Genomic DNA, 23955 nt, shown 5'->3' on the forward strand with positions numbered 1-23955 from the left:
GGGAACCCACTAGCTATGGGACCTTGAGCAAGCTACTCATAGCTGTTCCTGGACTCAGTTTCCTCAATTACAAAATCAAGAGTTGGAGTGAGCAACAAATGAAACAACACAAGTGAAAGGACTTTGTAAACACTGTAATGGTGTACAAAGGTAAAGTATTATTATGATGATGTTGCGGTTCTAGCCTCAAATAAAATAATCATTAATATCTACATTCTTTACAAGGTTTCCCACAGCTCTTCCCACCCTGCTCCTTAGTTTCCCATCATCTCCTGTAGGGCAGGAAGTGTGGCCCCCAACAGGAAAGGGCTCAGAAAAGCTAGAGCTTCAGCCAGGAAATAACCATCTTGCCCCAACCTTCATTTCGCCAGATAAATGATGCAGCCAAATGGTGAGACACAAACAAGTGGGAACAGAGGTGTCTAGAATCCGTTTCAGCCTCAAGTCAAGGAGCAAAGTAGCCCTAAGGCCCTAAGGGCCTTAAGAGACATAGAGATTCAATAATTACCAGATTAATTAAAATCAGTGAAGACAGCCAATTTAAATCAAAGCAGAATTGGTGGGGCCTGCATTATCAGGCCCAATAGAGGCAATTTCCTCCCCCCCTTAATAATGCATTTTAAGTTCATATGTTGATTAGCTTAAACAAATCTTTGTCCAACCTTCACTTTCCCTTGGTGCAACTTAGGCCAAATGCTTTTTAAGGTGTGTGTGTGTGTAGCTCATGACAGGGTGGGAGTGGTCAAGTAAAATAACCAATGAAGAAGTTCCCAAAGCAAAGGAAAATGGCAAGTGGTATGTCTACATTGTTGGCCATGGATTTTGAGGTTGGTGAGAACAAGCAAGAGGGATCAGAGACACTCGGACAATAGCAAAGCCACTTCAGCCTTAGTGGCTTGCCCTCCTCTGCAATACTCACACACATCCTTCAAACCAGGTGAGGGAGACATATCAGGCAAGTCTCAACTGCCATCTCTAAAGTCCTTCCAAAGGAGAGAAGACACCCTGTAGCTTAAAGATGGTACCTCTGGGCCTAGGACAAAGGAGGGGGGTGGGGAGGATGAGGAGGAAGACATTAATCCTGCAGGGCTTCCTTCTAGTCCAAATCACCCTCTGGCTTCCTTAGTATAGATAAATGTATAATAAATAATATCAATATATCTGCACATAAAGATTTTTTTTTCAAATTCCTGCTATTCATTGCACATTCCATTTACAAAGCCCTGAACCCTCCAGGAACTGCTGGCCACCTCCCCTAGTACTCTCTAGACTGAGGAGATGCCTTTGAAGTCCCCACCACGGACTCAGGGTTGGAGCTGCTAAGAAACACCCTTAGACTGAAAGCAAGTCTGCCGGCAGCTTCAGCTCCATCGCAAGCTGCTCTCCTCCTCCGAGTTAATGTAAAGTCATCAGAGTTCCAATGTGGACCGCAGGCTTCTCAGCCCTTCAGTCCTGGGGATAGCCTGGGATGTAAACACAAACGAGGATTTATTCCTTTGGCCAGGCAAGGAGTCGTTAGGGTAAAGGGTAGGGGTCAAGGGGTTCAGTCTGATGACTGAGGAGCCCCGGGAAAGCGGGCAGAAGCCCAGCCCTCTTCGAGCCAGGTTTTCGGCCCAAGTCGTGCAGGCTTCCCCCTTTACAGACCTTTCGTCCCCCTCCTCCTTCCTCCCTCGGGCCTCTCGCTCCTGCCCACCCCACCCCCCCGCGCGCCCCCGATGCCTCCACGCCCAGGCCGAGGGCTGCCCTTTGGAGGTCTGCCCGGTGTGTGTGTGTGGGGTTGTTGCAGCCCGGGAGGCTGCCACGAAGGGTGGGCCGCCCCGGAGACGCGAGGCGAGGCAGCAAGCCCCGGCATTTTCCCTTCCCCAGCACCTGTCCCACTTCGGCGCCGGGGCCGGGGCTGCACCCGCGGGCGGCCTCAGTGCCAGAGCGCCGGAGCCACGCACCGAGGTCGCCCGGGTTAGGGAAGTGGGGGACCGGGGGAGGGGCGGGGCGTCCGGCGGGGGCGCCCCCCCAGCAAGCAAGACCCTACCCCCCAATACACTGAGGCTAAACCGAGAGCGAGAGAGCGAGAGAGCAAGAGAGCGAGAGAGAGAGAGAGTCACATAAAGCTCGAGCGAAAACGTTCGCTCTCCGACCCCGTGCGGCGTTGCTCGCCCCCCCCTCCTTCCTGGAGCCAGGGGCTGGCCGAAGAAGGTGGCTCCGTTCTTCCCCCGTGGCCAGTGCGGGGTCTGCGGCTGCCCGGCGAGGTTCCGGCTTCCCCGGGGCTGGCAGGGGGAGCCCCGAGAACTGCAGGCCCGCCCCCCCTTCCTCCTCCTCCTTCCCCTCCTCCCCCACGTGTCCTCCCGGAGCCCAGCGGCCTGATCCCAGCACCCCCCCCCACCCACCCCGCCACCTCCCTCCTCCTCCCGCTTCGCCAGCTTCCCCGGCAGCGTGGAGAAGAGCAAAGTTGCGACAGGGGCCAAGGGGCTATGCCCAGGTGAAGGGGGCGCCGTGGGGGGGGGGCGCGGCCCTGTGGCGGGGGCGGAGGGAAGATAAAGAAACTTGTTTTCCGCGGCCCCCACCCCGCGCGGGTTCGGGTCTTGCGTGGACCGAGCCCTCGTGGCGAGACGCGGCAACGCCGCCGGGACCGAGGCCGGCACCGGGATCCGGACCCGGACCGAACGCCTGAGTCGGCTCGGCGGGCGCAGGCAGCGGGCCAGGCCGGCACCCAGGCAAGGGCGGGGTGGGTGGCCGTACACCGGACCGAACCGGGGACTCCGGTGGCCTGGGCGCTGGCCGAACCCGGACCGGGCCGAGTTGGGTGGCGAAGTAGGACGTGGATTCGGGGGCGGGGCGCGGCGGGAGGGGGAAACCAGGCCCGGCCGGAGTGGCCTGGGCGTGGGGGCGGGGGGCGAGTTCGGGGCACTTGCTGGGCTCGGGACCGAGCGGTAGGGCGGGGCGGCGCTAGGGGCTGGGCCGGACCCGCGGGGAGAGGGCGAGGGGAGGGGGAGCCGGGGGTGGAGTAGGGGCGTGGAGTTGCGAGCGGGGTCTGGCCTCGGCCGGGGGCGAAGGTAGATCGGCGGGGCCGCCAGCGGAGGGAGGGAGGCCCGCGGCAGCGCGGCGGCGGCGAAGGCCAGCTTCCGCGGAGTTTGTGCCCGGGCTTCCCGGGCTCCGGCCGCCTCACGCGCACAAATGGGTCTAGGGGATTGACTGGTAAGCAACTACGAGTGTTAGACGGTGTTCGGCGGCGATTCCGGGAAAAGCGAGGAGAGACACTGTCTGCAATTATGCCGCACCCCCCCCCCCACCTCTTTAGCATCTGGATTCTGCTCTCAGGGGGCCGCGGACCCTCCCTGCCACAACCCTTTCACTCTCCAGCACTCCCACCGACTCCCCCCACCTCCTCGGCCATTTGACTCTTCTAGGGGTGTGTGTTTGGGGGTGGACGACGGCGTGGGGGGGGTATACTTTTTCTCTCGCGGCGGCAGCCTAGTTCGTATCTTATTCCTACATGTAGCGTCGCTACGAGTCGCGTGGACATTGGGGTTTGGATAATCTACCCCCAACTAACTCCCCCCTCCAAGCGATTTGATGGCTTTTAAGGAAAAGGGACGAATCCCTGGATTTCCACGCCTGGGATGAGGTTTAAGGATTGGGATTCATCCCCAGCTCACTTCAACTACCAACCCCTCTTTTCTTGTGAGCCATTTCCACGGGGATCCGAACTTGAAGGGGGGGAACGGGAGTATTAATGTTCTTCTCTATCTCTACACAGGGTCGGTGTGGCCAAGGACGGCTAGTCTCGGAGGGAAAGTAGCCACCAGTCCAACTCCGGTCACCCCCACTATTACTTCAGTGAGGGGGCAGCGCCAAGAAGGGGATTTTGGTGGGTAAGGGCCCAGTATAAGGGAGGGGGCTGGGTAGTCTCCCCCGATGGACTCCCTTTCTTGGCGGGGAGGGAGACGCGAGCCCCGGCTTCAAGGGAGGGGTTCCGGGGAGGGAGGTGGGGGGGTGGCGACGGGGGGGGGCGGGAAGAAGGGGGGAGTCACGCCCTGCCAGCAAGGGGAGCCTCCCTCAGGCCCCTGGGAGAAGGGGACTGAATGCGTCTGCTCTGTGCTGCGGGGCAGGAGAGATCTGGGATCTCTGGATTTGCACACTGGATCCAGCACCGGTGGCCTGAGAAAGTCAGGTCGGGGCATAAGGTGGAAAGCGTTGGAAGAAAGAGAAACCCCTGGCCGTGGGGCACTGATCTTTTCCCTTCCTCAACCTCCCCCTTCGTGGGGCGTACGGGGGGGGCGTGGGGTTCCTGCAGCCCCTCGGATTGAGCGCCTCCGCCTCTCCTGGGAGTCTAGCTTTTTGCCCGGCTTGCAGCAGCCACTGCTGCCTCCCTCTCCGGAATCCGCTCGGTCCTCGCAGCGATCCCCTCCTCCTCCCCTCCCCTCCCAGTGTCACCGGGGCTGCTTGGCTCTGCCCCCTTCGCCGCCGCTTGCTCCCTGCTTTCGTCCCTCCCTCTCTTGCTCGCTCCCTCCCTTCGCCTCCTCCTCCCCATTCCTCCCCCCCCGCACAGGCGGCATTCTGGGAGCTGTAGTCCTGCGGAGCGGGGGCTGGCGCCGCCCGCGAACCCGATCGGACTCCACTTCCCGGCGAGCCCTGCGACCGGCACCCACTCCACCAGGCTTCGCTCGCACACACAGACACACACACACACCGCTCTCCCCCTCACTCTTTCGCTCGCCGCGGCTGCTGCCAGTGTGTGGCTCTGTCTCTCCTCCGCTTTGCTGAGCCCTCCCTTCTTCCTCTCAGTTCCTAGAGTCCGACCGCCGCCGCCGCCGAAAGAGAGGAGAAGGAGGTCGGTGGCGATAAGGGGCGGAGGGGGCATCAGATCGGGGTAGTATTAGGCGGGTGGTGGCTCCGAGGGGGTAAGCGGGAGTCCGGGTGGCGGCCTGAGCCTCCCCGCGGAGCCGACTCGGGAACAGGTGCGTCTTTTTTTTCTCTCCCCCAACCCCTCCACCCCTTTTGAGTCCCCGGCTTTCTCGTATCCCCCACCCGCTTCTTTCTACCTTCAGCCTTTCCCCAACCCTGTCCCTTCTTCGCCCCCCGGCCGCTCTGCTTGCCCCCCGGGGGCGCCGTCCTCTCTGTGTCCCCGGACGTAGCGCTCCCTGGAGCTCGCTCTGTCCTCGCCCCTCCCTTCGGGACAGCTCCCCTCCACTTCCCACCTTCGTACCCCATCCTTGCCCTACCCTACCCCCTCCTCACCCCTTCTCCCTTAGCCAGGTGAGACTTGTTCGCCACCATCCGAGTCTTCTTCCCGGCTGGGCGGGGGTCTCCATGGAAACGGGGGTCGGGTTGATCCTGCGGGGGGGAACCATTGGAATTACCCCACTCCTCAGAAAGGGGGGTGGAGGCTACGTTCTTCTTAACTACCTGGCCCCAACCCCCTGGTCTGAGGATCCGACGACCCGAAGAGAGGCTGGCCAGCAGGGCAGGGCGAAAAAGGGCTTGTTTTTTTGGGGTGGGGGGGAGGCTGTCCGTGATGAAGTCCTGAAGAGACCAGGAGAAAATACCCTCCAACCTCAGAGGGGAGGTGCGACGGGTGCTCTTCAGGGCTGTTTTCTCCCTGGTGTCGGGGTGCAGGAACCGTAGGGTAAGGGGTACCCCTAGGTGGCGGCGGGGCCTGGGTTCGGGAGTGGGAGTGCTGTGATGGGGGCAGGGGCAATTATCCGAGTCCCTGTAAAAAAGGCGGGGGATGACTTCGGAGCGCCCTGGCTCCGCTGCCCTCGCTCTAGGGGCGGGGGCCGCCGGGCCGGGCGCGGCGGGGAGGGGGCTTAAATTGAAGGAGAATGAGATCGGGGGCAATACATACTAGCCCCGGCAAGCCAAGGGGGAGATCCGGCGTGCAAGCTCTCCACCCGCTTCGCGCCAGGCCTGGAGGCAAGGGGTCTGAGAGGGAAGCCGAGGGCTGCAAGGAGGGAGGCTCCGGTTACGGGGCCGGGTTTCGGGATTCAGGGGCAATCCTCCCAGCCCTTGGAGAAGGAAGGAGAGGGATGGCCGCGAACCCCAGGGCTCCCCCACCCCTGGTCCTAAGGGGCGTGAGGAACGGACAGCAGGCCCGGCGGAGCAGGATTCGAACGAATCGCGGCTAAGGAGTGGGGGGGGCTTACTGGTGGGCTTCGGGGGGAGCAGTCCGGCGGCGGGGCGGGCGGGCGGGGCGTGGGGCTCCGGCGGGCGGCGGGGCGGGGCCGGGGCGGCGCTGCTGCCGCCGCCGCCGCCGCTGCCGCCGCCGCTGCTGCTCCTGCTGGGGCCGCCGCAGCCGTTGCCGCCGCCGCCGCTTCTGGGCGGGGAACGGAGGCCAAAGGGAGTCCCGTGCCGGGGCAGAGGGCGCCAGCGGCGCGCGGTGGGGAGGGGGCCGTCCTGGGGGCGGGGGCAGGCGGGGGTGGAGCCCCCGACGGGGGGCGGTACAAGCCGGGACGACGAAGACGAAGAGCCCCGGGGGCCGGGTGCCTGGAGGACGAGGTGCTGGGAGAAGGAAGCGGGGGGTGGGTCCCGCGACGGGCCTCGTGGGCTTGGCTCCTCGAGGTTCTGCTTCGGGACAGAGCCCTGCGGGGGTGCCCAGAGGCCCGGAAAGGGGCCGGGAGGTGAACTGGATGGTGGAGGGGGCCCTTCTCGCCGGGGTCCCGCCGAGAGGAAGGCAGGGCCAGAGGGAAGTCCGGGGCAAGGCTGGGAGGAGCCGGCCGCACCTCGGCTGGGGATTTCGCGTTATGGAGGTGAGGGAGATTGTTGTAGGGAAAGACGTGGTCGAAGGGAAAGGCGGGAGGGAAGCACACTGCAAACCTGGCAGGCCGGTGGGGGTGCCCTTCTATTGCGGCCCCCCTCCAGTGGAAGCACTCTGTTTTTGTTTTATTGTTTTGAAATTTTCAATGTTGGCTGTGTGAAGCTGTCGATGCGGCGGTACTTATTCATTCTTGGTGTCTCCCAGAGTAGACAGTAAGGACAGGAGTCCCTTGATGAGGATCCGTCTAGCCCAGGGTTTAGGGGCTCTTTATGCCAGTGTGAGAAGGGGGCCCGCCAACTTATGCGACAGCTGAATACTCTCAAGGCAGTTTGGAGGCAGTCCCTGTGGCGCAGAGGTGGAGTACAATTGCAAAAATCTTTGGTGAGACTTCTGAGGCTGCAGCTGTAGGTTTGCATTAGCCTGGTTAGTCCATGGTTCTTTCAACTTAGAAGGCTATTTCTCAAAGTCATGCTGTTGAAACGTTTTGGGAGGGAGGTGAATGGGAGATGCATTTGGGATCGGGAGTGGATTGGGTTGATAATAAAATTCCAAGGTTGGAAGGGACTTTAAAGGTCATCTAGTTCTCTGTTTACCTGTCCTGTCCTTGGATGTTGGGAGAGAGGAAGCTTTATTTTGGGAGAGATGGTAGGCAGCACAATGGAGTAGAGTTTAGGGGTACTTAAATTGGGTGGTGATGTCACCATGTAGAACTGAAGACAGTAGGTAGGAAAGAAATTTGGAGGATTCCACTGGGGATTGAATGGGGGGTAACCTAAGCCCAAGAATCATCCAGAGGCTCCAAATAGAAGCAAAACATGGGGGTGGGGGGGACCTGTAAAATTTTGGTGAAGGAGCAAAATTAGTAGGAAAGACTGGGGGAGGTAGGAGAAGCAGGAGACTTGCTGATGTAAGTTAAGAGAACCTGAAGACTGACGGAGTTGAGGGACATGGCCATCTTTGGGGGGGGGGGGCTGTGCCTGCAACATGGAGAAGTTCCCCAGGCCAGGGATCATACTTGCGCCGCAGCAGCGACAATGCCAGATCCTTAACCTGCTGCACCACCAGGGAACTCTGAGACATGGCCATCTTGACTAAGCTATGTGGATATTGCTGAGCAGACTCTTTATATATATATATATATATTGGGGGGCTGGGCCCATGGCATGTGGAAGTTCCTGGGCCAAGGATCGAACCCATGCCATAGCATTGACCTGGGCCACTGTAGTGACAACCTGCTGTTCCACAAGGGAACTCCCAGACTCGTCTGTTTTGTTTGTTTGTTTGGCCACCCCATGGCATATGGAGTTCCCGGGCCAGAGATCAGATCCAAGCCGCAGTTGTGACCTATGCTGCAGCTGCAATAGCACTGGGGCCAGGGATCGAACCTGTGTCCCAGCACTGCAGAGACTCTGCCAATCCCGTTGCACCACAGCAGGAACTCCCACACTCATTTTTTTTGATATGGTGACTGAGGTAGCTGCCCTTGGGATGGATGTAGGGGACAAGAGGCACAGGCCTTGGGGCATAGAGCCTTACTCAAATTGCTGTTAAGAGGGCTAACCCTGTTACTAGCTTTGCAGCCTAGGTAGGTAGGTTTCTTTTTGTTTTGACTCTGAGAAGTCACTAGTGGAGGAAGGGGAAGGAACTCTGCTGTCTGGGTTAAGGAGGTCTAGTTCTTTAGGCCACAAGGAAGAGATGGCACATTGGTGGGATAGAGCAGAGGAAAGCTGAGTCCCTAACAAGCTCTGCAGTTGGAGTCTTGATTCAGCAGAGTGCAGGGGAGTTCCGGAAGAAATGGTATCTGTACCAAGGGCACCTGTAGATCTGGCTGTTTTGATTTACCAGGAGAGGACAGGGAGAGAAGGAGGATCCCTTTCTTTCTCAGTGGTGTAGACTCTCTAGGGAAGAAAAGGGGGTGCCTCCAAAGGTCTCTTTGCTTTATTCGTGCTACAGTCCACTATGTAAGAAAAGAAAAAAGGTTAGTACAGGTTGTAGAGCATCTCAACATGATGATTCTGGGTAATTACTTTTGGAGAAGGGCTTCTTTTAGGGGAACAGAATTATGGGAGAAAAGATTTGCATACTAGAAAGAAGGAAGGCAGAAAGGGAAGTCAGAAGAGAGTTGGTGGGACAGTGAAGAGGGAAGAAAGGTGATCATCACTGGTCCTAGGTTAGGGCCAACGAGAAAAAAGTGGAACCTTGAAATCTCCCAAGATGTTTTCCAAAGTAAAATTTGAAGAACCTTTGAAGCTCTTTACACTTTCATGCTGGAATCGGTAAGGTTTGGGCAAGGGAGAAGGATGATCTTGGGTAAAAATAAGGTTGGGAAGAAACTGATATGTAGGAAGAAATAGAAATATATTTACCCATAAGTAAATAGGGAGTTTAAAGATAGTATAGGCTGAAAAATGCAGAATATAGAAAGACGATGAGCTAATGAGCCAAAGGAGGAAGGTGTTTATTCAGATGTCATCTGGAGCTGGTGTGGGGAAGGTAAAAACTTGCTTTTGATAGCTGCTGCCCTTGGAGGACCCAGGAAGCAGAGGTTAGCTGGGATGTAGGGCTTACGAGGCTAAGCATTAATTAGAAAATCTAGACTAAGGATACTGAATGGGGGAAGGAATTCACCGTCCTAAATACAATGGCCTTGAAAGAAGGAGAAAGTAGGAATACACCAGTTTTTCCAGTCTGCAAGTGGGAGGAATCCTAGATATAGGGAGGTGAATGATGGAAATTCCAGAACGAAACAGGATAAAGGACAGTGGCCTGAAAGCCTTGGGCCAGAATTGGAGGGTGGGGTGGGGGCATGGAGGAGAGGCCCTAATCAGGGGTTGGACAGCTGGAGTGGTTCATCGATTCTAGGCTAAGTTTGAGATGGAACAGAACCTCCACAGAGGATAGAAAGCTGCTTTCCAGTGTCAACCAGCATCTGGGACTGAGAGAGGAGGAGTTCGTGATTGAGTTGGGTGAGAAAGTGAACACTGGAATGGAACAGAGAGGGCCGGGGAAAGTGGAAAGTGTTAGGCTGGAATATACAAGAGAGGGAGAAGGCTCTGATGATTACATGTGGGGGGAGGAAGGCCCTAGATCTTTGAGTTTTCCAAAAGAATGGACATTTCTTAATGCTGGAGCGCCAGGTGGGTGTGAGTTCAGCGTCAGAACAGCCAGAAAGGGAGGTAATAAGAAATAATCTATCTTTCGGCCACTAGGATGCTAGTACAGTATTTTATGTAATCTCACATACAAACTAGGCTTTATTAATGCCGGTTTTTGAATGGCCATCCTTAAAATAATGTAGAAAGTGTTCTCGTTCTAAATCATACCCTTTCCTACTGTGCATAACTTAAAAGCACTCTTTTATGACGAAAACTTTCTTTGGTGAACTAAAGTTGAATTCTAGTCAAGAGTAAAATTTAACTCTGTTTCTACCCCCATAATTCAAGTATGCTGTCTGGTTCCCTCTTTTTTATTTAAAAAAAAAGTTAAAGCCACCCTTTCCCCATAAAACATTAAAAAGTGGATCATTGTTTAAAAAGTGGCTGCAGGCTGCATGTCAAGGTCATATTCTCCCTGATCAATGAATTGTGATGAATTCGCAGAGAGATGATTTATTATTTGCAAAATGGGGCAATTTTCAGCTTATTCATGAGAGTGTGTGAAGCAGGCTAGGTCTACATTTGGATTTTAAGAAGGCCTTAAGCTAAGCATCCGTGAAGAATCGAGAGTACTGAGGGGCAGGCAAAGCTGTGTGTTTCGGGCTTCTTTGACTATCTGCTAAGAGACAAAATTTGGTTACCTCATTGCTAAGGTATGCCTAGAAATCTTAGTGTTGGTGCCATTTAAGGGTACAGTCAAGTTTTGTTATAATGCTGGTGTCCGGGGACAAGGAGAACAAGCAGGTTTTCATCTTCCCAAGTTCTATAGAGGAGTGCACCACGTGTGGCTCTGAGCCCAGAGTGGTGAGTGGATGCGCTCTCGACCGGGATGTGCAAGGTGATGAGGAGGCTTCCTTCGGCATGACTTAGTGGCACTGCGCATGAGTTAGTATCGTCCAGTGGTCCTCAGACTTTGGTAGCCTGCATCGGAATTACCTGGAGGCCTTTGGAGACATACAGCCTTAGGTTAGAGTTTGTCTACTTCATAGCCGGGTGGAACTTTCTTAAGTCTCAGTTTTCTCATTTATAAAACAGGAGATGACAACCCCAAGCTCACAGGGCTGTGAGGATTACACGATATGATGCCTATATGGTGCCAGATCCATGGCAGGCCCCTGGTAGATGGCATCTATTATTCTATATAATCTAGTTTTTCTTATTCAGTTGTGTCCTGTGACATTACCTTTTTATGTCGCTCTGTGGTAAATATGATGGCAGGAAGAAAACTCTCAATAGCTCTTGAGTTCTCCCGTTCTATCCCCCCCTCTTTTTTTTTAGGGCCACACCCACGTCATATGGAAGTTCCCAGGCTGGGGGTGAATCGGAGCTGTAGCTGCCGGCCTACGCCACAGTCACAGCAACTTGGTATCCAAGCTGCATCTGTGACCTATACCACAGCTCAAGGCAATGCCGTATCTTTAACCCACTGAGCGAGGCCAGGGATTGAACCTGCATCCTCGTGGATACTAGTCGGGTTCGTTAATGCTGAGCCACAACAGGAACTCCCTCTCCCGTTATATCTTGATTCTCTGTGCTCTTTCTACATATTTCTATTGTATAAGTACATACTTAGCATTTACAGTGTGATAGGAAGAATTAACTTGGCTCATCGCTACGTTATTGCATCCACCTTTGGAGTGGAAGTGGCAGCTTCTTTAATAGCTGTGCCGTAATACTGCTCAGTATTTCAGAGCAGGAACTGAAGAGTGTTTATCCAGTCTAAACTTCAAGGGACATTTTGGTCCATGCTGTAAAAATGACCCAAGCCTAGTTTACTAGGGTGACATTTTAAAAATCCATTGCTTTCTGAAAAGGGCTTCTGTGTTTAATTATGACTGGTTGGGCTTTCCAGCTGTCTCTGACATCTGGAAGTTCTACAAGAGCTGGTAGATAGCGCCCGGGTCTGGTATGGCTTTATGACAAGAATGTTCATCAGTGATTGGATGGAGAGACTAATGTCTCAAACAGCTCAGGTAACCCCAAACCAAACTTTTGGGCAGAGAAAAATGATGGGCTGTAAAATATAGTCCTTTTCTGCAGCTGAAGTGGACTTTGATGCCAACAACCAGCCATGCCAATATAAGGAGAGTAATAGCAGGCCAATTTAAAACAGTAGATGAATTAACAAATTAATAATTTCTGTTTGACTTTGGAAATGCATTATTATTCCCTAACTGTCTCCTTCCCCAGCAGATTTTCCTTCCTATTTATATTCTGCTTGGGCAGATATTAAAATGAGTTGTTCCCCGAGCACACATCTACTGTAAGTGGTGGAAGGCTGTCCACAAGTTGGCTAGGTTTAAAAATTAGCTGTGGCTAAGCCATACTCAGATAATTGGAAGTTGGCTTTATTGTTTTACCCTGGCCCAATTTTAGTTTATTTCTGTGATTTCTCAATCATGGAAGTAAGGAAAAAAAAAGAAGAGAAAGTTTATGAGAAAGCATGGGAAGTAAAAGGAATCCATAGCCCCAATGTGTTTTTGTTTTTTTTGTTTGTTTGTTTTTGGCTCCCCCAAGGCATATGGAGTTCCCAGGCTAGGGATCAAATCCGAGCCACAGCTTCGACCTACGACGCAGCTGCGGTGGCAACACCAGATCCTTACTGTGCCCTGCCAGGGATCAAACCTTTGTCCCAACACTTCCAAGATGCCACCAATCCCATTGCGCCACAGCAGGAACTAGGAGGCCGCATTGCTTTCTACATAGGGTTCTTGAGTCCTGTATGATGTAGAGGAGGTTTCACTTTTTCCCCGTAGTTTAGTAGGTTTTTATCAGATATGTATTGTGAGCCTTGTATCATGCTAGATAGTACTGGGAGGGGCTATTCAAAGAAGTAGAAAATATTCTTTCTAGCCTTGAGAAACCTATAGACTGTTAGCAGGTAGAGCCAGTATTGAGAGTATGAAATTCTGTGGGCTAATAGTGTGTGTGTGTGTACCTCTGAGTAAGTTATGCGCGTGTGTGTGTGTATAACATATATAACGTAATTTTTATATATACATAGCATATATATACATATATATATATGTATATATAATTAAACTCATAGCTGAGGTGAGAGAATAGAATAAAACAGGCTGATATTGCCTTTCCAAATATTTGTGTAAGAGGTCAAGGAGACTCTAAAAAAAAAAAAATCCAAAGTTTGGTGAGGAGAAATCTTTAGCTGAAAAATTCCATATCTTGAGTGCCATATGCTGAAATGGAGGATTTGAGGGCCACTATCACACTTTATGGCAGGGAGGACACAGAAGCATCACAAAAGGGATTCAAGTCTCAGATTACAATGATTCAACCTCAGAGTGTGAAAGACACACCAAACATTCACATGGTCCTGTTGAAGACCAAATTGAGGAAAGCCAACTCTTATGTTTTTGAACTAGTAGAAATGAGAAGAGCTCAAAAGATGACTTTAGTTACTTAGGGTGATATTTTGAGGTGGCTTTGCATTTTGAAAAGGACTGATTAATTTCATGATGAGTATTGAGGTTTTCTAGATACCTGTGACATCTAGAAGTTGTCCAAAATCTTACTTCTAGAGCCTGAGTCTAGTTTAAAGCTATGATGAGGCATTTTCCTTAGATGGAGGGAAATAATTTCCTTACAGTAGGAAATGGAAGTGAGTACTATTCGAATTAAGGAAAAAAGTATGGCAGTGGGTGGAAAAGCTAAAGTGATCTGGTGGTATGCAAATGTACATGAGAGATTAAAATTTTTGTTTCTCCTACTTCATTGTTGACATCGATTACCTTTGGTCTGTGCCAGTCGTTTTGTGTTATTCTCAGTTTTTGTAGGTGACATAGTAACTAGACATAGTGAGGTGTCTGAGATGGTTAAGAAGTGGCTGAAAATGTCCTCCAAGTTCCCCCCCGCCCCACAGTTTAGGCTTTGGGTGCTAGAGTACAGTAGCCCCTCGACATCCACGGGGCGGGGTGGGGGGAGGGTTGGTTCCAGGAACCCCCCTGTATATAAAGATAGATACCAAAATCCGCGGACGCTTAAGGTCCTGATGTAAAATCGCGGAGTGGAAAGAACGTCGTAGTCCGCCTTTCGCATCCGCATGCGCCAGTTTCCTGTTCCTGGAGTCAGACACCCGCAGATGTGAAACCCACGGATACCGAGGGCTGAGTGTACGTCACTCTCCCAGGGTGCTGCTGCTACGTGATTAGATGATTGTGAATGGGTTTTGGCAGTTTTAAAACATCCAATTGACCCTGAGTGGATGGGATTCAGCACTGGGTGAGGAGATTAAAAAAATGATGCGGTTTGAATTGAGAAGGGTTTGCATGGTAACGCTCACCCGGAGAGCTCCAAAGAGATCGCCAGCCCAGGTTACTCGTTTGAGATGAATGTCCAGACTCCCAAGGTGACTGTTTTGGAGGTAACATTCATTTGAATGAGTAAGCTCTCATGTGTTTAGCAGATAGATAACCTTCCTTTGTATCCAAGTCTCATAAATGTTTATAGGCAAGGTTTTCAAACATGGAGGTACCCAAGGAGTCTATGAAGGTGTCTTTAGAGCCATGTGCAGGCAACTCCTTAGCCTTCTCAGTAAATACAGGAATGAATATATCTGGGAACAAGATGCAGTGTCTCTTATAACACTGATCCCTTGGGGTAGAACCAGTGGAACTATTTGGATAGAAAAAAACTCAGGGGAACTAGGAAGTTCTAGAATAGACTTAGGCAGAAGGTGGGAATGAACAGTGCAAAGAGACCATTCCTCTTTCACTTGCTCAGTGGATTTTGTGTGTGTGTGTGTGTGTGTGTGTGTGTGTGTGTGTGGTGGTGGTGTATGGTGACAGAGGAACGTGTTTTGCACACAGGGACGCAAAGTGAAGTTATTGAGGCAAGTGTATGGGACTCTAGAGTTTCATGGAATGATATTTGGTTAATTGTAGGGAAAGAGCGATGCTAGGGGGAAAGCCTGAGGAAAATATTAGAATATCATTATATGGGAAGTCATTAAATTGGAACACTTAAAATGAGAAGAACTTCCTCATTCGGGGGTGAGGTTTCAAATATGTGATTAAGGAGGGAAAATAGGAAAGCTAGTCCTGCACATAGAAAAAGGCAGAGGGCCAAAGAGGGTAAAATTTGTGGTGAGGATTCCATATCTAAAACCAGTTGGTTATCCTTGTTGGGTACATGTAAACTTTCCTACTGAAAACAATGATTTTGAGGAGTTCCTGCGGGAATGCAGCGGGCTAAGGATCCCACAATTACCACAGCCGTGGCATAGGTCGCAGCTGCGGCTTAGATTCGATCGCTGGCCCAGGAACTTCCATATGCCTTGGGTGCAGCCAAAACCAAACCAAAACAACAAAAAAGCAGTGATTTTGAGACATTTTGACATCTCTCTAAAGACACTCACTCCAGTGACCAGGTAGAAGTCATGGTCTTTTCCACGCTCCCTAGGATCTCAGTGCCAGTGGTCTCTTGGAGCTCCTCTGGGGCTTCTTCGGTGCTGCTTTTCCCAAAATAGGGTAATGGGGTGGTCTTTGCTTTGCTTCTGTAAAATCTGAATGCAAAGACCTCTGTCTTGTGGGAACTTTGCCCATAGCTCTGGATTTCTATTGGAGTAGTAGGTCCCAAAGTTGGTTTTTACTTGTTAGTCATCACGGACCCAACCCTCCTTCTTTTACTGTCTACTGGCCACGCCCATCCTCTTGAGGACAGCTTCAGGGCCAGGCTTCAAGATGAATATTTTCCAGCTCTTTCATTTTTTTCTTTTTAAAAAGTCATAATTGCTTCCAGGTCACAAGGCAATGGGAACCAAAAGAGGCCTGGGGGAGTACTACCAGATTTAATTTAACGGAGGCCTTCTTGATACTGAGTTTCTAATTTACTGTCTTGACGGTAGAGTCCAAGCAGGAGTATAAATTGGGCAGACTTCATGCTATGTGTCCCTAGTCGTGTCCCATGTGTTGCCAGCACCAGTTGTTCTGCACATAAGGGGTCTTCAGCCGCAAAGGGAACTACGTGATTCTGGGGAACTTGTCTGCTGACTAACAAACACCCTGTCTGGTCATTTTCAAGGGTTAAAAATCTGAACATTTTTAACAATGTCAATATTCATTTAAAAAAAAATTGTCCGATGCTCTGTTACCTCCTATCGCATGCTCCTCTTCCTCCCATGCAGGATGACCGTGCTTTTGCTTGTAGTTGTTGTGAAATCTGCTTGTTTTGGCATCTTCCTTTCAAAACCGAACCAAAACAGTCTATCCAATCAGTAAAATCTCCTTTGAGCTTTCAATGCTGACCGTCCCTAGCCCTGACTTGGGCTATAATTCGATGTTCTTCCCCTTTTGAGAATATTTTCTCTAAACTTTTCTAAAATGTCTGTCTTGAGTGCTTCCCCACAATGTTTCAGTTTGGCCCAGGATGGTGAAATATTTCAGGTTCCCCTATTTCTTTTTTTTTTTTTTTCCCTTTTTGGTTGTTATATGCTATGGGCTTCTCTTTTATGCCTTTCTCACCTTCACTTGTCTTGGAGGGTTTTTTTTTTCTTTCAGATTTTTTGGAGAAAGATTTCTACTTTATTATGATTTTTCTTCTACTACCTGTTCGCCCTCAGCTTAGCTGCTATTTTCACCATTTTTAAGGTTATTGCCCTCCTAAGGTTTTAAGGTTATTTTCTCTCTGGTTTCCCCTGTTTTTTTTGTGTGTGGTGATTGGGCCTGCCTGCTTACTTATGTTGCCCACTTGTTGCACACATTCCCTTGGATCTCGGTCAGTCCTTCCACTTATAAGTACATGTGCCTCCTACATTGAAAGGTTTTCTTTTGGTTTGTTTTTGTTTTGTTTGGTTTTGCTTTTTTAGGGCCATGCCCATGGCATATGGAGGTTCCCAGGCTAGGGGATGAATCGGTGCTGCAGCTGCCAGCCTACACCACAGCCACAGCAACACCAGATACGAGCCCCATCTGCAACCTACACCACAGCTCATGGCAACGCCAGATCCTTAACCCACTGCACGAGGCCGAGGATCGAACCTGCATCCTCATGGACACAGCAGGTTCTTAACCCACTGAGCCCCAATGGGAACTCTGGAAAAGCTTTATTTGTTTATTTTTTCAGCCATGCTTATCACTTGGGGTTGGTGGAGCATGTGTTCTTTATTGTCTTGCGTTTTCTTCCCTGAAGTGTGGGGCAGCTCACAGTGGTCCTGCTGCAGTGACCAGCATTTGATTCTGGGGCCCTGCAGCTGTTCATTTCTTCACAATTACATGGCTGTGACATCTGGGAAAATCCTTTGAGGTATTTCGTATCCTTGTGCTTGTGCTTCCTGGGTCACTCGGGATTACCCAGTTTCTTCTAAGCTCCTTTCAGGAACTTCGCCTTTTGCCTTTGATGTGATGGTTCCCATCGGAGAGGGAGTGAGAGAGAGATTGAGAATTGTACACCACACTTGAGTGCAGGCGCTATGACAAAGCAAGCTGGTCCCGAAGCGCAGACGCCAGTGGAGCCTAACAAGTGTGGCGTGTCTGTAAGATTTTCCCTTTCTCCTCACCTCTCCTGAGAAGTAGTGTACAGTTGACTGGTTATTAATTTGATCGGGCATGATAATAACAAAAGAAAAAACCCTAGGCCTACTGGACTGGGACCTACGAATCTGGATTTTGAACCAGCGCCTCAGTGATTCTGACTTGGGAAATACTGGTGTGCCGTGTCCGTCTTGATCCCTCCTGTCCTGTGTGAGCACTGTCACCACCAGTGCCTCTTTAGAAGTTCCTTTTGTTTACTTTCTGACTGGGGAGGACCAAGCTTGCCTTCTTGGGTTTTGTTTTTGGTCTTTTTAGGGCTGTACCCATGGCATATTGGCATATTGGCATATGAAGGTTCCCAGGCTAGGGGTCGAATTGGAGCTGTAGCTGCCGGCCTACACCACAGGTCACAGCGAGGCCAGATCCCCGACCCACTGAGTGAGGCCAGGGATTGAACCTGCATCCTCACGGATGCTAGTCGGGTTCTTAACCCACTAAGCCACAACGGGAAGTCCGAGCTTGTCTTCTTGTGTAGACCACTTAGCTAGGTGCTCTCCTGACTGTCATGTCTACCCTTTCCCTCCTCCTCACACCTTCCGCAAAGGCTGTAGCAGCAGAGGGACCTCACAATCGGAAAAGGTGCTGCGCTGACAAAACCATAACAGAAGAGGGGTTGGCCAGGGTTTAAGCAGATGCTCCATCTTCAGGATCTTGTGAAAGAGGGGGTGCCTAGGATCGGGTTTGCTCTCTAGATAGTGATAAAATATATATTTGTAGGTAATTATATTGGTTTTTACTTGACTTTCTCTTTGTTCTTGTTGTTATCGGGTTTTTTGGGGTTTTTTTTTTTGGTGTGGGGGGGTTCCTAAAAACTCCCTTATCTGGGTAATGATAGTTCATATGTTCTGTTTCCAAATACCAGGATTCCCCCTTCCGATATCTGTCCCAGGCCCTACAATCTATGAATCCCCTCTAACCAGAACAAAAATACACCCAAGAGTGAAAAATCCATGGTGACTTCTGGATATCTGCTGCCTACAAATATTCAGGTAGCCTCTAAAGCTCGTGTTAAAATTTGTGTTAAAAATTCATTGTCCAGCAGAATGGCCCTTTCCATTGCCTGTCTTCTAATGCTTCATAGAGAGAAAAGATGGAAAAAGTACCTGGTGTGTCAGCCGACAGGCTGAGCTCATGTTTCCTAAACTGGGACATTCCGAGATGCTCTAAGAAACAGTCAAAACTTGATTAAGCAAGATGTTGAGGGAGTGCGATCCAGGTGAACTGATGGGAAGCAGATAGTCAACCCATTTGTCTTAGCCCGTGTCGAAAGTGCTCTAAAGTCGTGTGTGAACCCACATAACTGTTGTAGGAAGGGTGAAGATACTTTCAGGACAAGGTAAAATCATGCGTTTCTTACAGATATACAAATGAACACACGTTCAAGATTTTATTTTACCCGTTAATCAACAGGGGAACCAGACAGATACTCTAGCCGGTTCAAAGAAAAAGTCCAAAAGCAGAAATTTATATGGAGTAAAGAATTGAATTGCAAATGGAGGCAAAACTGGTTTTTCCACAGTGGGGAGGGAAGTCACTCCAAAACTGCATGGGACAAGACAGAGTTTGCATATCCATCAGTTACCTGCAATTTACAGAGGTGCAAAAGAGCTCAAAGACAATGAACTGGGCTCTAATCGGGAGAGCTCGGAAGGGTATGCTGTAGATAATGCATAGCTTTTTCACTGAAATACAACATTTTTTTTTAAAACAGTGAGTAAGCATTGTGGATACTTTTGCGGGAGGGGGGGTCATTTTACTTCTTGAAATTCCTCAGGGTCACCACCTCAGTTCTCATCCAGGATTCACTTCCACATGACTTGTATTTACTGAGCACTTTCTATATGTATGACATTGCAGAGGAACCAGAGACAGAAAAGACAGAAAAGGTATCTATCTCCTAGCTTAGGTAGTTGACCGTCCGGTGCAAGAGACAGGTGTGCCACGCCCTCAACAACTAACCACAGAGCAGAGGGCCCAAGAATCCGTGCTGTGGTAGGAGTAGGAATGAAGCGTTTGAGGAGAGCCAGAGAGGGAGGGGTTAACTGAGCAGGGGCTGAGGCTGGGGAGATGACACGATGACATTTAAGCTAGGCTTTGAGGGGGGACAGGCAGAGGAAGAGTGGGCACAGGAGAGGCCATTTCAGGGTGAGGAGCCAGCCTGAAATTGGATGGGCTGTTCAGCGAAGGGTCAGGAGGCAGGGTGGAAAGGGCACAGGGAAATTGCAGGATGTGGCCACAGAGAAGACCAGAGAGGAGGTTCGAGGCCAGGTCGTGGAAAGCCCTGAATGCTGTGCTAAGAAATGCGGGCTTGCTTCTGGAGGTGGAGGGAAGCTATTGAAAGCTTTGGAGCTTTCGATGTGATCGAATTGGTGCTTTAGAAGATAAATTGATTGTAGAATCAAAAGATTGAAGACAGAGGGACCAGTTAAGTGGCTATTGTAATATTCTGGGTGAGAGATGATGAGGTCCTGCATCAGGGCAGTGGCAAGAGGGCTAGAAAGAGAGGATGGAGATGGCTTTATTAAGGCTTGACTCCTGATTGGATGTGGGTGGTGGGGGAGAGAAGGAGTTGAAACCCAAAATTTCCAGGCTAGGGTATAGTGGTGCTATTAACTAAGATGTGACACATGCTGGGCGTAGAGGGTGGGGAGTAGGTTTATGGTAACAGATAATGAGTTCAGTTTGAGATACACTACTGAGTTTGAGGGGCTCAGTGGACATCCAATTAACAGCAAGTTGCTGGCAGCTGGAAATTCTGATCTGGGTCTAAGGAGAGAGGTCATGGCTAGAGATACAGATTTGGGAGTCATCAGCGCAGGAGAGGGTGAGTTGGAAGAGTGGGAGCTCTGGAGCTGAGTGAGAGGGAGGGGCAGGACACACACACACACACAGGAGATGGAGTAGGGGGGAGCCCCCCACACACACACACGAGATGGAGTAGGGGGGAGCCAGGCTGAGCTAGAGAGCTAGACATAAAGAGGCAGAGAAGGAAAGACCGAGGGAAGGACGGGAGAGGGAGACCAAGGCTAGAGCCTGAGGACAGAGAGCAGCGGGAGGGGGCAGTGAGAGGGAGACAGGGAAGGAGGGGACAGTGGAGCCGGAGGGAAAATAAGCAGGTGAGATAAAGGAGGGGCGGGGCCAGGGCTGAGAGGTGGGCAAGGGGAGGAAGTTGGATGAGGGCACCGTGGCAGGGGGAGCGGACGGGGGAGAGAAGGAGAAGAGGAGCAGAAGAGAGAAACTTTGGCCAGGAGAATAACGGCGCGGAAGGGGAAGAGGCGGAAGAGTGGAGGGAAATAGAGAAACACTGAGACAGGAGGGGGAAGGGAAAGAGATAGAAAGGTGAGTGGGGCGGGAAGAGAAAGCGGGAGGGAAGGGAGAGGGTGGCAGAGGTGAGGAGAGACTGAGCAAGATGAGGGCCAGGGAGGTCCCCCTGTGATGCAGCAAGATCAGTGGTGTCTCCGTTGAAGCAGAGACATGGGTTCGGGCCCGGCCCCGTGCCGTGGGTTAAAGATCCGGCGTTGCCGCACCTGTGGCCTGTGGCGGGAGAGAAGGGCCCCAGATAGGCCAGCAGGTGCTGCGTCTGGAAAGCCAGGAGACGGGCAAGTACAAAGGAAGGGGTGAAGGCAGCCGTATCCTAAGTATCCTATGCGACAGGGACAGGAGGAGGATGAGGGCCGAGAAGAGAAGAGGGGACGGGCCCTGCTCTCCTCCCATTGGCGCTCTCCCTTGTCTGCTCCCTCTGCGCCAGCCACACCAGCCAGCCACGCTGGCCTCCTGCTCTTTTCTGATCTCAGCAGGCCCTTTGCAAGGTTGTTCCCTCCGCCTGGAATGCTCTTCCCCAGGGATCCCCATGGCTCACCTCTTTGCTTCCTTCAGGGTGTTTAAATGTCTCCTTGGCAAGGCCGATGCTGGTCGCCCTCCTCCGTGGGTAACCCATTCCGCTCTGCCCCCACCATTGCCTTGCCCCTTGGCCTGTGTTATTCCGCCTTCTAACACGGAAGCATGTGATGTGTTTACTACCCACCTCATCCCATTAGAATATAAACTCCACCAAGGCAGGGATTTGGGGTCTCTTGTTAATTGTTGAACCCCTAGTACCTAGGACAGAGTTGGCACAGTAAATATTTGTTGAGTGAATCAGTGGTATTGTGTTGAATATGGACAATTGAAATTATATAAAGGCGCAACACATCACGGAGGTGACTATATTTTACTGTGATCCACTTCTTTGGAAAGCAGAGAACAACATAAAATTCTGATCACTGTAGGGTTTCATTCAGGTGAGCTTTGAAGAGTAAGTTAACTTATTTTAACTACTATGTTAACTTGACTTTAAGGGTCTCAAGACAAACTCATTGGATAAACCTCCTTTTCTTTCTTTCTTTCTTCTTTCTTTCTCTCTCTTTTTGTGTTTTAGGGCCGAAGCGGTGACATATGGAAGTTCCCAGGCTAGGGGTCAAGTCGGAGCTGCAGTTGCCAGCCCTACGCCAGAGCCACAGCAGCATGGGATCCGAGCTGTGTCTGCGACCTACACCACAGCTCATGGCAATGCCAGATCCTTAACCCACTGAGCGAGGCCAGGGATCGAACCTGCATCCTCATGGATACTAGTCAGGTTCTTAAACTGCTGAGCCACAATGGGAGCTCCAAACCTCCTTTTCTTGATGGCTCATTTTCTCTGGAAGGTGAACTGGCTGTGCAGTGGTTGTCAACAGTGAGAGCTCGACATTGCCTGGTGAAGGGGGCAGTAGGGTATGGGCATGACTGATAGGAAGGGACAAGGACAGATGTATGTGTTTCTTTCTTTCTTTCTTTGTTTTTTTTTTTGTCTTTCTTGGGCCGCTCCCACGGCATATGGAGGTTCCCAGGCTAGGCGTCAAATTGGAGCTGTAGCCGCCACCTACGCCACAGCCACAGCAACGCAGGATCCGAGCTGCTTCTGCAACCTACAACACAGCTCACGGCAATGCCGGATCCTTAACCCACTGAGCGAGGCTGGGGATCGAACCCGCATCCTCATGGATCCTAGTCAGAGTTGTTAACCGTTGAGCCATGCTGGAAACTCCAGATGTATGTGTTTCTTGATGGAGCATTTTTTTGTTTGTTTGCTTAGTTGTGGTCAGAGTACACGGACTCTGGCATCTGATTTGAAGGGGGCTTTAAACCAGGTTAGATATATGCATTATATCTATATAACTCCTAACTTGAAATTAGAAGGAGTGTTTTTGAAGGGCTTATAAAGAAAGCAGGCGCTTCCTCTGGAGAGCTTAACATGGCCATGTCACTCAAATACTTCAGTACTCGGATTAGAGAGTTGACGGGAAAAAGATTCCTCAGTAGTCTTATCAATGCGCTGTTCGTATATGGGAATGACCATCTAATTGTAGTTGGTTCGGCTAAATGCATGTAGAAAAATATACTGTCATCTCACTTATCTGAAATAGATTGAATTTTCCTGAACCCTCATGCATATCTGTCCTTAAGATAATTTAAAAATCACTCTAGGTGATGAACAGCATCTTCCTCTCTATCCTGAAACCTCTGGATTCCTGGAAAGCCAGGGCTCCCTCGACCCCATTTGGACCCTGGTTTTCCAGAGCAGGCTGGCTTGCAGAGAGACTGTGTTAATAACATCCTGGTGCCTTACTTACCTTTGTTTATTTAAATGTTCCTGCGCACACGGAGGTTAACGCAGCTGTCCGTGTTACAAGTTTTGATTCTGGGGGTTTCTTTTTCCCCAGGGGGAGTGGCCACAGCAGGTCCTATCCGGTGGTGAGTGGCTGTCATGATCTCTACAGCACCGCTCTACAGCGGCGTGCACAACTGGACCAGTTCTGACCGGATTCGCATGTGTGGCATCAACGAGGAGAGGTGAGGAGGAGGAGGCGGGAGGCAGCAGGGAAGGTGGCTATTGCTGGCTTCCAGGGAGCGGTACCTGCGGCCCAGCAGGGGAGCTGCGGCAGGGCCTGGGGAGGGACCCAGGGGGGAGGAGGCTGTTGATTGTTTCTGATTTTTCTGAGATGGCCTGGGGCTGGGGCTGGGGCTGTGTGAGTGGCTTGCTCTGCCCTGTCCGTTGTTGTGTTCAGATGAAGGTGAGGAGGCCACCAGATGACCTTTTGCCAACCAGTATTTGTCTACTCATTAGGAACTGTCAGACTGTGGAGTGAAGGGAAGCTCAGGCGATTGCAGTTTTTATTTGCTGCATCCATGTTCTGTGCCCAAGGATACGTGTAAGATATTTTTGGTCCTTGATCTAAGCCTGGAAGAAAGGCGGTTTTATCATTCAGCTTTATAGTGGGAGCTGTTAGTGGGTATTCTGGTGATCAGCACTTTCTTGCCTCACGAGGCCAATGACGATTTGCAGTGAGATCCTTATGAAGTTTCAACGGAAGATCAAACTGCTTAACATAGTTTTCGTGTGAAATTGAGTTGGTGATGCCTGCCTGAAAAACTGTATGTGTTTTCAGTTTTCTGTTCACCAAAACATTGGGTTGACCAAGCT

At 51.0% G+C, this 23955-nt stretch overlaps 1 protein-coding gene across 5 annotated transcripts in view; it reads left to right on the forward strand.

Moving 5' to 3' along the window:
- Positions 1 to 2361: 2361 nt before the first annotated feature.
- The window catches only part of BCORL1 (BCL6 corepressor like 1), a 64037-nt gene continuing 42443 nt past the window's right edge, over positions 2362 to 23955 (forward strand). For 2 of the 5 annotated variants that reach the window (XM_047764423.1, XM_047764427.1), the window contains exons 1-3: positions 3047 to 3192; positions 3755 to 3865; positions 23195 to 23324. In XM_047764423.1, the coding sequence (XP_047620379.1) occupies positions 23239 to 23324 (86 nt within the window). In that variant the 5' untranslated portion in view covers positions 3047 to 3192; positions 3755 to 3865; positions 23195 to 23238. Of the gene's footprint in view, positions 2477 to 3046; positions 3193 to 3754; positions 3866 to 3964; positions 4829 to 18269; positions 18443 to 23194; positions 23325 to 23955 lie in introns of those variants that run through there. The other 3 variants (XM_047764425.1, XM_047764424.1, XM_047764426.1) reach the window with 3 other exon arrangements.

This window comes from Phacochoerus africanus, chromosome X, assembly GCF_016906955.1.
Source record: "Phacochoerus africanus isolate WHEZ1 chromosome X, ROS_Pafr_v1, whole genome shotgun sequence".
Taxonomy (NCBI): domain Eukaryota; kingdom Metazoa; phylum Chordata; class Mammalia; order Artiodactyla; family Suidae; genus Phacochoerus; species Phacochoerus africanus.